Raw genomic sequence first — 15,301 nt, forward strand, 5'->3', positions numbered from 1 at the left:
ACATCTCATTTGCAAGGGTGGGTCATGGTCTCAATTCACATCTTACATTGCAAACACATCATGACTTAAATACCAATATTTTGAATCTGTAACGTATCCATAATTAAAAACAAATATTTTCTGTGGAATGTCATTGATTAATTAGTCCTAGGCCTATGGTTACACTTAAACGTTTACTTAGCAAATTGCATGAATAAACTCATGTTAAAAGCGAAGCTCCAAAGCTGGTTTTAATTAAAATAAAAATCCCTGAAGGTTTGTATGTTTTCCCAGAGAAGTAAACAGCAATATGGCAAACTTTAAAGGTGTTAACCCAAAGGAACACTGGCGTGAAATCAATGCTACTGTAAAGCAACGTGTTAGTTTTAAAATTGGCATTGAGTGTGCAAGATTCCTCAATGAAGGGAATGAACGGATGATTAAAATATACTTGGGCAACATAACCAAAGATAATAAACGTAGGTGTGACGCTGAAGGTGGTCGCTTATTCTAACGGGTGTTGCAGTTGCATTTACCGTCAATAATTTTTTATGATGATTTTCAGTTTCGATGTAAAGCTTTCGTGACTGCAGGGATTCATATTCTTGGTTCTTTCGGTAAAGTCACCACGTAGAAGGGAAACGTCGTGAGAATTGTATTGTTTTTATTTTATTTTATTGTTTCCCTTCTACGTGACTTTACCGAAAGAACCAAGAATATGATTTTTAGTTTGTTTCTCTCACAAGGCAAGCAGGCAAAGTTTGTCGAGGCCCACTGATCCTGTAGAATTTTACTGCGGAAGGAGTTTTACAGTTTCTCCACGACACATCCCCTTATTTTTGGCAATATACTTCAAAAGAATAATTTTGAGAAATAAAACGTCACTTGATTACCTTAGCTTTACAATAATTACGTCTTTATAACACAAGTTCTCTGTATGCGAGTGCTCTCAATGGAAACGTGTTTGTTTAACAACAAAAATGCCTGTATGCTGCATGTAGATCTATAACTATGGGACTACTGATGTGGTACCGTGTGCATAGCACTGGTAGCCAAAAAAAAAACAGTCGCTCACGATCATAAAATATTACATGGATCAGAAAGTGAAATAAGCCCATTGTAATAAAACACACACGACAAAAAATTGAGAAGCAGTACGTACAAAGATGCCTCATCTAGCCTTGAACAGACTGTTAGGGAAAGTTAGCGAGCACCTATAAAGGCCGACAGGGCACACAAAGGGGTGGGGTGGCCAGCACCGTGCCCGGCCAACTTAGTCTCCCCGGTGCTGATGTTCACACACCGCTCAGAGGTACTCATTTAAGGCGGAGTCGACCAAAGAGAGGCCCACGACCGGTTAAGATATCCGCCACCAATGTTGGCTGTGAACGCGTTCGTAGCGCGGCGCCCCAACCGGAGCGCGAGCACCAGACGGGCCCGGCGGTGGCTCACCCCGTCCTGCTTGTAATCGCAGATGGCCTTGATGGGCAAGGGGGCAGCGACAGCGTGGTCGGGGCGCCGTGGCTTGAGCTGCACGATCTGCGTGGACTTGCGGGAGAGGTTTCCCACGGCCACCTCCACCTCCTCCAGCCGCTCCAGGATTACCTGCAAGGGCCCTCGATTAAAAGTGCAGTATCGGCAAGGGGGTTTCGGAAAGGCACCGTTTATATTTTTGACGAAAAATGCAGAGAGCACAAACAATAAGGGGCACACGTCCTTCCGAGTGAGTGATCAACGTGCAACCCACATGCATGAGCACAACGATTCCCCCGGGGGTGTGATCTAGAGAGAGGCAGGATAGATGGGCAGAAAGAGGGAGAATAATAGGAGAGATCACGTGAGGAGTGTATAGGATTATAGGGGCAAGGCTTTTTTTTAAACACTTTCCAATAAAGATTGAAAGCATACAATGCGCTAGCTCTGTCCGCGTCTTCCTTTATGTCCGTCTATAGAGAGGGGTGGGTGGGTCTCGTAAAGCTGATACAATCTTAATGAAACTTTAGTAAAAAATGTAGTTGTTGTGAGGGAATTACCCACGAGAAAACTGAGCAATATGACAACAGGTTTCTCCAAATCTTGACGAAAAAAACCTGTGATATTAAAAAAGATTATTTGGCCGAGGATGATGGCGTCACACGCCATGCATAAAAGTAAGTGAGCTAAGGCAGGCCACATTGGTATGGGGGATGAGAGCCAGTGGTCGAGACTAACAACTGAGTTGTAGCCAAAAGGAGGGAACACGCCCGGATTGACGTTCGCCACGCAGATGGAGCAGTGAGACAAGCTTGTGTGCAAGAGCTCGCGAGACATGCTGCTTCCTGTACGTACGTTGAACTTCTTTCGCACCATATGTAGCCAACCGTGTTAATCGGAGGTACAGGGGGGAGGTCAATAAACCAAGCATCAAAATGAGTTCTAAAGAAATGAGTTTGTCAATGGAGATGATTTAAAAGTGCATCGCTCCAGTGGCATCCTAATATCCGAAGGAAGAGCGTTCCAGACGGCCGCAGAAGCACATCTGATGAGGCCCGGGTTGCCACGGCCTTCATCTACTAGTGCATAGATCATGGCTGATGATGATAATGAGAATGAGCAAACCCCCCAAACCGCCGCCCTCTCTTAAATTCGCGTTTATCAGGAGCCAGAGCGCCACGAGCAGTGAACAACTATTTCAAATAGGCGTCACTCGAACAGCACTTGCCAAAAAAGCAGGCCAGGGGCGTCACAGGCATTACACAAGCAGGGGCGCATTGCACACAGAAGGAATCAGCGGGCGCACATTTTAATGCGGGTTGAAGTGTGCGTGCGTGCGGGCAGGCGTTTATCCCAGCCGTGCGTGGAAATCCCCGCCGGCCTGTGCGTGTGCGCACGGCATAGAATACACGCGAGTTTGCCAAAAAAAATTGCGGCACATCGTCACCTCGCCCCCCCCTCCTCCTCCTCGCCCACCCCGTACCTCCTCGGCAGACGTGCCTCAGGAAATGTGTACGTCTGGCTTTTATTTCTCGGAGCTATTGTGTTCGTAACATCACGTGAAAATTAATCGGGAAATAATACCTCTGCGGCAGCTTTTTTTATTTTCCGAAAAACACCCCGCGAGGCATCCACTCGACCATCTTAAAAAACGAAAAACATCTCTGCACAGGATCATGTCACCTTTTACGACAGATTCCACATCTTGGCAACATTTTAGACGCCTCTTCATTGCATATTGAAGAAGAAGCGGAGGTGGAGGGGAGAGCGATCGATAGAATGAACCAAGGCCGTAACCATGGAGTCAACATTGGGGGGGACCAAATCTTCCAGGGGGTCTGGAGGTCCCAACCCAGAAAAAAATCTAAATTTGTAAACGAATTTCCTGCCTAAAATATAAACAAATTCACTAACACATAGGATGGATGTTTTATTTATTTTTTACAACCATAACCACAATCATATAAACAGAAATCTATTTATAGCAATATATTGGGGGGGGGGGGGATGTGTCCCCCCCCCCCCAATATATATTATAATTACGGCCTTGGAATGAACCCAACCACCTAAGTTCAATTCCCGGCCGTGATGAACATCGGCAGCAGCAAGCGATATCTGAACTAATCGTGGGTCTTCTCCCTTCACCAAGCACACGCTGACCAGCACGGTGAAGTACGGTTCAATAAACCCACACAGCATTTGGAGGCCTTCATCCAGCAGTGGATTGAAAGAAGGCTGAATATCATTGACGTTATTTTAATAGCAGCCACCCCAACGACTCCATCCAAGGGAGTCTCAGTGGGTCTTGCGTAACGTAATGGGCGTACCTTCGAAGTTTTCTTGACGTCTCTGTAATCGGCGAGCGAGTTGGCACGTTGCTTCTGCATCAGACCGTGCAGCTCCAGAAGCTGACGTTCGGCATCCTGCGCGTCTCTGAAAAACTGAAATTCGAACAGGTTTCATTGAGAGCGCATCGGGGTTTTTTTTTTTATTCCTCAATGATATTGCTCGTTAAAAAAATATATGAAAGATGCATTTGACTAATATCGTTCCATTGCAGGATAAATAATACTGTCTGTTGTGGAACAGGGGATTGCGCACAATTATTAAACTTGGTGGCATGAGTTTAATTCCCAGATGAAGCTAATATCTGCTTCGAATGGTATCGGCACTGGTCTTGGGCCTCCCCCTCCCCAACCTGCATTAACTAGCATGGTGAAGTATGGCCAAATAATCCCCACGACTCAAAGGTGTGAAGAGGCCTTCATCCAGCAGCGGCTTGATAAATGACTGAAAATTATTTCATTATAAAGTATTACTCTATATATTTATTGTTTCCCTTCAACGTGACTTTACCGAAAGAACCAAGAATATGAATCACTGCAGTCACGAAAGCTTTAAATCAAAATTTAAGTATTACTCTGTTTACTATAATGTGGAGGCATGTACTTATTTGCCCACCCCCAAAGTAATTCAATAAATGATTAGAGTTCGTGGTAATTTGTTACTCATGATGTCCTGCCTTGTTTTTGCCACTGTATTTACTCCATTTGTGTACATGTAATATTCGCACGTGCAGTTCATATAATTCGTTACGAAAAATAACGATTGATTTTCTCGCATACACAATTCGATGCGTGCATCGGGAGCGGAAGCGTCGATTTTAACCAACGTCTTCGTTTATCCGCCGTCATAACACATCGACCGCTGCGCTTCGATCAACGCGCGACGAATTTTTGAAATGCCATTTCTCCGAAGCACGTGAAGAGTACATCGGAGCCCATTGGTGACCCGTGGCTGAGTCCTTCACGTGGGACTGTGCCCCGGGCTGCTTAGTTCCACACGATATATGCGGGGCAGTGTGGTTGATTCAAAACAACTGAACAGGCCAAGACAGTTTGTGTCGGGGGTGGGGGTCGATACTGACAATTTGAACCCTTCATCTGTCCCGCCAGCATCTGTAGCTTTTTTTATTCTTGTTATCAAAGTCGGTGCAAAATGGAGATTTAAATCTTTGTTATCATAATTCAGACTTAGGCCCATTGTGTGAAAGATTCAAAGCCAAGATACCAATGTTCTAATGCCATCTGTAATAACATTGAGAACGAATGATACTCATATAGGTATTCGAGATGGCTTCCGTATGAAAACACTATGGATATCTAAATACAATTTTGGATATTTCACGGATTTTACATTTTGTAACGAATGTAATATATACATGTAACAATGAACCCGTCTAAAAATTCGACGAATTGTCACGATTTTTGGTCACTATTAAATGTATGAATTTATCATTGTGCTTATCTAATTTTTACTGTGTCATTGTTTCTCGTTTTTTTTCTGTCTCACTTGTATAGCTTTGTTCACTCCATTGGCCTACAAGCACCACTGCCAAAATCATCGGTACGAATTGTAAATGCCGTTCTTGCACGGCACAATTCAACGCGTGCATCGTGAGTGCAATAATAGGTTTTAATCAATGAGCAGATGCATTGTTTTGTGCCTAGCTGCATAATCCACGATGTTTTGCAAAATCCCTATCAGATTTCCAGCGGAACTGTGCCTCCCTTCAGAGCCTCAAGCAGTCTGTCACATTCTGCAGACGGCAGCTGCCATTGATCCATGCATTGTGCTTATCGACTAAAGCACCTTTGCAATTTTATATTCTTGTCATTGTTATTATTATTGTGCGCGTTTACCCAGTAAAGCCTCAAGATTGTTTTGGGAGGGTCCTGCTGTGTGTTCACAGTACGGCAGGGAGCTATGTTGTTATGTAGGATCCCAAATGAGGAATTTGCAAGTATTTTTTTCTTAAGTACAGTAGAACTCCTCTTAACGATGGCAATTGCTTCCACGAAGCCGGTCGTTAAGCGATTTGGTCATGAAACGAGTATGAGAAATACGCGGTAAAAGCTTAATTCGTTCCGAAAGCATGCACAGTTACCCCTTCTTAACCAAAAAAACGTACGTAATAATATTTAACGGATATTAATACAACATTAGACACATAATATAAAATAAACATGGTTAATTGATGGATGAACGAATATTTACTGTACCTATAACAGCCCATTGTTAACTGGGGAATTGTCGGTAAGCGAACACATTGGGCTCTATGGAGGCCACCAGGGGTGGTCGTTAAGAGGGGTTCTACACTACTATACACTACACTACTATACACTACACTGCTATACACTACACTACCATACACTACACTGCTATACACTACACTGCGATACACTACACTGCGATACACTACACTACTATACACTACACTGCGATACACTACACTGCGATACACTACACTATTATACACTACACTACTATACACTACACTACTATACACTACACTACTATACACTACACTGCTATACACTACACTGCTATACACTACACTACCATACACTACACTGCTATACACTACACTGCTATACACTACACTACTATACACTACACTACTATACACTACACTGCTATACACTACACTGCTATACACTACACTGCTATACACTATACTACTATACACTACACTGCGATACACTACACTGCGATACACTACTATACACTACACTATTATACACTACACTACTATACACTACACTGCTATACACTACACTACTATACACTACACTATTATACACTACACTGCTATACACTACACTACTATACACTACACTGCTATACACTACACTACTATACACTACACTGCTATACACTACACTGCTATACACTACACTGCTATACACTACACTACTATACACTACACTGCTATACACTACACTACTATACACTACACTATTATACACTACACTGCTATACACTACACTACTATACACTACACTGCTATACACTACTATACACTACACTACTATACACTACACTACTATACACTACACTGCGATACACTACACTGCTATACACTACACTGCTATACACTACACTACTATACACTACACTACTATACACTACACTACTAAATTTTGATTTAAAGCTTTCGTGACTGCAGTAATTCATATTCTTAGTTTTTTCGGTAAAGTCACGTTGAAGAGAAACAACAAAATAACAAAATATATATAAAACAATAAAAAAAAATTCTCACGACGTTTCGACCATAACTCAAACGGTCATCATCAGGTGTGTCGGTTTGCATAAATTTATTTTGAAAACGGCATATTTATTTATTTATATAAAAATAACGTTTGCGTCACGCGCAACGGTTGGCTGTTTGCCAGGACTAGTCCATCTATTTTTTGAAAAGAGGAGGGGGGAGACGAAATTTGTTTTTATGTATGCTGTCTGAAAGCCACTGTAAGCGTGAACAATCAATCAAGAACTGAAATGATTTATCAAATCTTTCCAATGATTGCTAAGATAGAATCCATCTTCTCGGTTGAAATTGTCTCTGTGTTTGTATATGTGGATAGCCTCATGAACGAATCTCTCATGGAAGCCAGATGGCTTACAAAGAACCTCCGTCTTGGAAAAGTCAATGGCATGTGAGCCTACTGAATTAGAACAATGATCTGCTACGGCCGAGGTGTTGGTCCTACCGTGTTTAAGGTCTGCTTTATGTTCACGAATGCGGTCCGAGATATGGCGTTTGGTTTCTCCAATGTAACTACTACCACAGAGGCAACTTAGTTTGTAGACACCAGGGTATTGTATGTCCGGAATCACATCTTTTACAGACGGAACCAGATCACGGATTTTATGTAATGTGTTGAAACGGACCTGGATCTTGTGTTTATTCAAGATTTTGGAGATCTTTTTTGTGATCCCAGCAATGTAGGGTAAAGTGATGGTTTTGAAAGGCTCCTCAAGAGGGTTCTTCTTCATGGTTTGAGTGATAGCTTTGCGGATTGTATAGTCGGAGTAACCATTAGCCCTAAGAGCTTGGTGTACGTGCTTGAGTTCACTGCTTATGTGTTCCTGGTCGGATATGCATTGGGCTCTATGATACAGAGTCTTGATGAGAGAATTCTTCTGTGATGGATGGTGGTGGGAATCCGGTTTCAGATAAGCATCCGTATGGGTAGCTTTCCTGTAGACAGAGTGGCTCATTGAACCATCAGGTCTCTTTTTAATTAGGACATCTAAAAAAGGTATCTTGCCATCTATTTCGACTTCCATGGTAAATCTGATGGCTGGGTGTATGGAATTGATGTGGTCGAAGAATTGGTCTAGAGCAGGCCGGCCATGTGGCAAGATGACAAAAGTGTCATCCACGTACCTCTTCCATAAGGTTGGGCGCAGAGTAGCAGTCTGGATGGCGTCAGTCTCAAATTTCTCCATGAAAATGTTAGCTATAACTGGAGAAAGGGGGGAGCCCATTGGGGTGCCCTCAGTTTGTTTGTAGAAAGTTCCATTCCAAGTGAAGTATGTATTGGTTAAACAGTGTCTCACCAGGGGGGGTACCTCAGTGTTTAGTCCTTGATGAACCAAGTCTTCAATGATTGCAATGGTGTCAGGTACAGGAACCTTGGTGAATAAGGAAACTACATCAAAACTGACAAGCAGGTCGTCTGGGGACAGGGAAATACCCTTGATTGTTGATACCAGGTGAGTAGAATTTTGTACCGCAGAGGTGGTCTTTCCAGTGAAAGGACGCAGGATTTCAGACAAAAAACGAGCTAGTTTGTAGGTGGGGGAGCTGATAGTAGAGACTATGGGACGAAGAGGTGTATCAACTTTATGTATTTTTGGTAAGCCGTATAATCTTGGTGGCCTGGCAGCAGAAGGTTTCAACGAAAACTGTTTAGATTGATCAATTAATGCGGTTGAATCAGAAATTATTTTGTTGGTTTGTGTGACGAGGCTGTTGGTGGGATCTCTTTTTATTTTTGTATAACTACCATCGTCGAGTAATTCTTTAATTTTGTTGTTGTATTCTATTTTATCCATGATGACAGTAGCATTGCCTTTGTCAGCTGAGAGAACTACAATATCATTCCTCTTTTTTAATTTATATAATTCAAAACGCTCATCTTTGCTGAGGTTGCTAGCTGGCATCTTAGCGTTTTTGAGGGTTGCAGCGATTTCAGATCTTGCTACGTCTGCAGCGATGTGACCCAGGCCCCTGAGAGCAACGTCTACTTGGGCAATTATATCATTAACTGGTATGTGTTTAGGTGTGACTGCAAACCTTCTGCTGCCAGGCCACCAAGATTATACGGCTTACCAAAAATACATAAAGTTGATACACCTCTTCGTCCCATAGTCTCTACTATCAGCTCCCCCACCTACAAACTAGCTCGTTTTTTGTCTGAAATCCTACGTCCTTTCACTGGAAAGACCACCTCTGCGGTACAAAATTCTACTCACCTGGTATCAACAATCAAGGGTATTTCCCTGTCCCCAGACGACCTGCTTGTCAGTTTTGATGTAGTTTCCTTATTCACCAAGGTTCCTGTACCTGACACCATTGCAATCATTGAAGACTTGGTTCATCAAGGACTAAACACTGAGGTACCCCCCCTGGTGAGACACTGTTTAACCAATACATACTTCACTTGGAATGGAACTTTCTACAAACAAACTGAGGGCACCCCAATGGGCTCCCCCCTTTCTCCAGTTATAGCTAACATTTTCATGGAGAAATTTGAGACTGACGCCATCCAGACTGCTACTCTGCGCCCAACCTTATGGAAGAGGTACGTGGATGACACTTTTGTCATCTTGCCACATGGCCGGCCTGCTCTAGACCAATTCTTCGACCACATCAATTCCATACACCCAGCCATCAGATTTACCATGGAAGTCGAAATAGATGGCAAGATACCTTTTTTAGATGTCCTAATTAAAAAGAGACCTGATGGTTCAATGAGCCACTCTGTCTACAGGAAAGCTACCCATATGGATGCTTATCTGAAACCGGATTCCCACCACCATCCATCACAGAAGAATTCTCTCATCAAGACTCTGTATCATAGAGCCCAATGCATATCCGACCAGGAACACATAAGCAGTGAACTCAAGCACGTACACCAAGCTCTTAGGGCTAATGGTTACTCCGACTATACAATCCGCAAAGCTATCACTCAAACCATGAAGAAGAACCCTCTTGAGGAGCCTTTCAAAACCATCACTTTACCCTACATTGCTGGGATCACAAAAAAGATCTCCAAAATCTTGAATAAACACAAGATCCAGGTCCGTTTCAACACATTACATAAAATCCGTGATCTGGTTCCGTCTGTAAAAGATGTGATTCCGGACATACAATACCCTGGTGTCTACAAACTAAGTTGCCTCTGTGGTAGTAGTTACATTGTAGAAACCAAACGCCATATCTCGGACCGCATTCGTGAACATAAAGCAGACCTTAAACACGGTAGGACCAACACCTCGGCCGTAGCAGATCATTGTTCTAATTCAGTAGGCTCACATGCCATTGACTTTTCCAAGACGGAGGTTCTTTGTAAGCCATCTGGCTTCCATGAGAGATTCGTTCATGAGGCTATCCACATATACAAACACAGAGACAATTTCAACCGAGAAGATGGATTCTATCTTAGCAATCATTGGAAAGATTTGATAAATCATTTCAGTTCTTGATTGATTGTTCACGCTTACAGTGGCTTTCAGACAGCATACATAAAAACAAATTTCGTCTCCCCCCTCCTCTTTTCAAAAAATAGATGGACTAGTCCTGGCAAACAGCCAACCGTTGCGCGTGACGCAAACGTTATTTTTATATAAATAAATAAATATGCCGTTTTCAAAATAAATTTATGCAAACCGACACACCTGATGATGACCGTTTGAGTTATGGTCGAAACGTCGTGAGAATTTTTTTATTGTTTTATATATATTTTGTTATTTTGTTGTTTCTCTTCAACGTGACTTTACCGAAAAAACTAAGAATACTACACTACTATACACTACACTACTATACTCTTTGGTTCTATTCGGTAAAGTCACATAGGTAAAAAATAAAACAACAAAAATCACGACGTTTCGGCCACAACACAAGCGGCCTTCATCAGGTGAAGGGATCAGGCTGTCTCGAGGACAGCGCTGGAGTGAAACACAGCCACGCACAGACCGCGACCTTTAAGCTGTTTGCGAGGAAACAAGGTGCCTTGACAAAGGAATAAGCATAAAAACTAGCATTTAATTGGCCGACTTAGCATAGAGGTGGTGTACATGCGGGTGCACATGCCGGTTGGCGCGGGGGGGGGGAGGGGGATTTTACCTATTGATGGTGTGAAAAGGGAATTTAAGAGCTGCGAAAGTTTGGGGTACCACTACTTGAAAAATATACTGTACCATTGAAAATTAGTTTAATGTTTGGTTCGATTTAGAACATCTTTCAAATGGTTGCTTAATTTGAAACCATCTTCTCGGTTGAAATAAAAACCAACAAGATCATCACAAGTTCGACCTCGCTAATCGACCCAACTAAACGTCCCTCACTAAAACCTTCTGCTGCAAGACCCCTGGATTCTATGGTCTTCCCAAGATTCATAAAGAAGGCACACCCCACTACGACCCACCGTATCCACGATCAACTCCCCTACCTATAGACTGGCCCGTTTTCTGTCAGATACCTTGCTGCCTTTCACTGGCAAGACCGCCTCAGCAGTACTTAACTCAGCCCAATTGGTCTCTATGGCCAAAGACGTTGTACTGTCCCCTGACGATATCCTTGTCAGCTTCGATGTGGTCTCTTTGTTCACCAAGGTCCCAGTGCCTGATACCATTGAAATAATTGAAAATTTGGTCCAACATGGACTAGACCCCAATATACCTGTGCTGGTTAGGCACTGCCTCAACAATACCTACTTTACTTGGAATGGCTCCTTCTACAAACAAAATGAGGGTACCCCCATGGGATCCCCCTTGTCACCAGTGATAGCCAATATTTTCATGGAGAAATTTGAATCAGACGTCATCCAGACTTCCACCCTCAGACTTTTCCTGTGGAAGAGATATGTGGATGACACTTTCGTCATTTGGCCACATGGCCTCCCAGCTCTGAACCTTTTCCTACACCACATCAATTCCAGACATCCCGCCATCAAATTCATCATGGAGGTGGAGAAAGATGGCAAGCTACCATTCTTGGATGTTCTGTTTGAGAGGAGACCTGATGGCTCATTGGGGCATTCTGTCTACAGGAAACCCACCCACACGGATTCCTACTTGAAGCCTGATTCCCACCACCACCCAGCCCAGAATAATTCTCTCATCAAAACTTTATACCATAGGGCTCATTGCATTTCGGACCAACACCACCTGACCAGTGAATTCAAACATGTACACCTGGCCCTCAAAAGGAATGGATACTCTGACCGTACCATCCGCCAAGCTGTTTCTCCCTCCATACAGAAACAACCACTGGATACTCCGGTCAAAACCATCACACTACCATATATAGCAGGCGTTACTAAAAGGATTTCCAAAATTCTAAACAAACACAAGATCCAGGTCCGGTTCAATACAGTACACAAAATTCGTGATCTGATCCCATCCGTGAAGGATGTCATTCCTGACTTACAGTACCCCGGGGTTTACAAATTGAGTTGTACCTGCGGTGATTGCTATATCGGGGAGACAAAGCGACATGTCTCTGACCGAATTCGCGAGCACAAATCAGATTTGAAACACGGCAAAACGAATTCTTCTGCCGTAGCTGATCATTGTTACAACGCTGTGGGTGATCACGATATAATTTTCTCCGATACCAAGGTTCTTTGCAAACCCACGGGTTTTTATCAGAGATTTGTTCACGAGGCAATTCAGATCTACAAGCACAAACACAATTTCAACCGAGAAGATGGTTTCAAATTAAGCAACCATTGGAAAGATGTTCTAAATCGAACCAAACATTAAACTAATTTTCAATGGTACAGTATATTTTTCAAGTAGTGGTACCCCAAACTTTCGCACCTCTTAAATTCCCTTTTCACACCATCAATAGGTAAACTCCCCCTCACCCCCCCGCGCCAACCGGCATGTGCACCTGGATGTACACCACCTCTATGCTAAGTTGGCCAATCAAATGCTAATTTTTATGCTAATTCCTTTGTCAAGGCACCTTGTTTCCTCGCACACAGCTTAAAGTTCGCGGTCTGAGTGTGGCTGTGTTTCACTCCAGCGCTGTCCTCGAGACAGCCTGATCCCTTCACCTGATGAAGGCCGCTTGTGTTGTGGCCGAAACGTCGTGATTATTGTTGTTTTATTTTTTACCTACGTGACTTTACCGAATAGAACCAAAGAGTATGGATCCTTGCAGTCACGAAAGCTTTAAATCTAGAATACACCACTATACACTACACTACTATACACTACTATACACTACACTACTATACACTACTATACACTACACTACTATACACTACACTACTATACACTACACTGCTATACACTACACTGCTATACACTACACTGTTATACACTACACTACTATACACTACTATACACTACTATACACTACACTACTATACACTACACTACTATACACTACATATTGGGCTCTATGGAGGCATGTCATTGAGCTATTAGTCGTGAACAGGGGTGGTCGTTAAGAGGGGTTCTACTGTAATCATTTTACTTTACAAATCGTCATTCATGAAACTTGCATCTCTAAATGCTGCACATCACAAAATGCTTAAGGTCACAAAATGCTTGACAACATCGAACGAGGCACAAGAACGCCACAGGGAATCAAACATGAGTATGAGCATAATGCCATGTTTGGCCAATGCTTATTACATTACACGTATTTTTTGAACTGGTACTAAGCTCTTTATATGAATAAATAAGGGAGCAATTGTGTCACGTTGCCCGTGAGCAGTTCCAACATCTGGCCGTCGTGGTGAGATATTGACTACCTCGCTTGGCATACAGGATGTCGTGGGTTCAATCCTGACCCTGACGCCTGTATATTTGGGGTTTTCCTGTTCTCCCCGTGGTGGCGTAGATTTTTCTCGAGTCCTTCGGGTTTTCCCTCCACATTTACGAAACATATGTTTAGAGTATTTGGGTGCTATACATTTCCATGTGATAAGCCACTTCGTTGAACTATCTTTTCTGGCGAGGTCGCATCTTAAAAAGAGCTATATAGATCAGTGGGCCTTACCTGGTAGAATAAAAAAAGTTTAAATAGTTGAACATTAGGCAAACTTGAAAAAGCATCCTAATAATTATATATACATGGGGTGTCATTTTGAGGGCATTTCTCTTATGTTATAAAAAGATGCGACATAAATACAATTGCCGTAGCTTTGACACACGCTATCCCAACGTCTGAGAGACACTATAGTATTTCATGAGCATTTCCTTTGTCATTCGGAAATGTGGACAGTTTATTGCCATCTGAATTATGGCCGTAATTCGCTGACTTTCGATGTCAACGTACGCAGCCTTTTCACGCTTCTATGAATAATCGATAGCTGTTGCGGAGAAACGATGATGACGGCCCGGTGAGTGTAAAACGGTGGAACAAAACCGTGAATGGGTACGACTCACGAGAACAATCCTGGTTGCAGGGTACTTCCTGCAACGTCGGGCAGACGTGGACATTATTTAGCGTGTGTATATCTCTCTGTGAGTGACTCTACACAGACACGGACCGAGTCTTGCATTGCATATTTAGTCTGGTGCTTTCTCTTGGAGCCGTGATTATACTTTGCGATTACAAAAATTGTTGGTAAACTAAACTTAAACTAAACAAGTTTTATTTTAGCAGGTAAGGCCTACTGAACTGTATAGCTCTATTTTTGAAAAGCGTCCTGACCACAAATGATAGCTCAGTGAAGAAGTGGCTTATCACGTGGAAATTTATTGCAGCCAAATACTCGGAATGCACATTGATTCGAAACGTGGTTGCGAAAAACTGGAGGAAATTCCACTTGATCACGGGGAAAGAGAGAACACACAAACCCAAAACATACAACAGGCGTCGTCTGGGTCGGGATAGAATCGACGCCCTCTTGCGTAAGAGGAAACACACATGGGAGTGCCCTGGTGCAAGGCGCCACCTGAAAGTAAGCGGTGTTCTCCAGGAGATGCTTCCCCACGCAGAGGCACAGCTGCAGCACCCAGCCCCACTGCACCTGCAGCACCGCCAGGAGGGCCTGGTAGGGCACAGGCCAAGCGGGTCACACAATGGTAGCGTGCACAATCCTCACACGACGACACAACACAACTCCACGCAATAGCAGCTGACATGTGTATCACAGAGGGGGTTTGCCCGACAGGAGGCAGACGACTTCACAGCCCACTCACTGCGGCACAGTTTTTGTGTGGAACTCCATGCCCTAAATTCACGCAAAGCAGCGTTGATGCACTCACGTCGGCCTCTCGGTGACGGGTTAAGCCTTAAGGTAAAACGGCAGTGCAC

At 43.2% G+C, this 15,301-nt stretch overlaps 1 protein-coding gene across 2 annotated transcripts in view; it reads right to left on the reverse strand.

Moving 5' to 3' along the window:
• LOC116942727 (uncharacterized) overlaps positions 1-15,301 on the reverse strand; it is a 47,265-nt gene that overhangs the window by 15,179 nt on the left and 16,785 nt on the right. For both annotated transcript variants that reach the window (XM_032955014.2, XM_032955013.2), the window contains exons 7-9: positions 14,940-15,035; positions 3,780-3,893; positions 1,432-1,584 (exon numbers count right to left, since the gene is read on the reverse strand). In XM_032955014.2, the coding sequence (XP_032810905.1) occupies positions 1,432-1,584; positions 3,780-3,893; positions 14,940-15,035 (363 nt within the window). The remainder of the gene's footprint in view (positions 1-1,431; positions 1,585-3,779; positions 3,894-14,939; positions 15,036-15,301) is intronic.

This window comes from Petromyzon marinus, chromosome 15 (genome assembly GCF_048934315.1).
Source record: "Petromyzon marinus isolate PM22_M1 ecotype Great Lakes invasive population chromosome 15, UKy_Petmar_22M1.pri1.0, whole genome shotgun sequence".
NCBI lineage: Eukaryota > Metazoa > Chordata > Hyperoartia > Petromyzontiformes > Petromyzontidae > Petromyzon > Petromyzon marinus.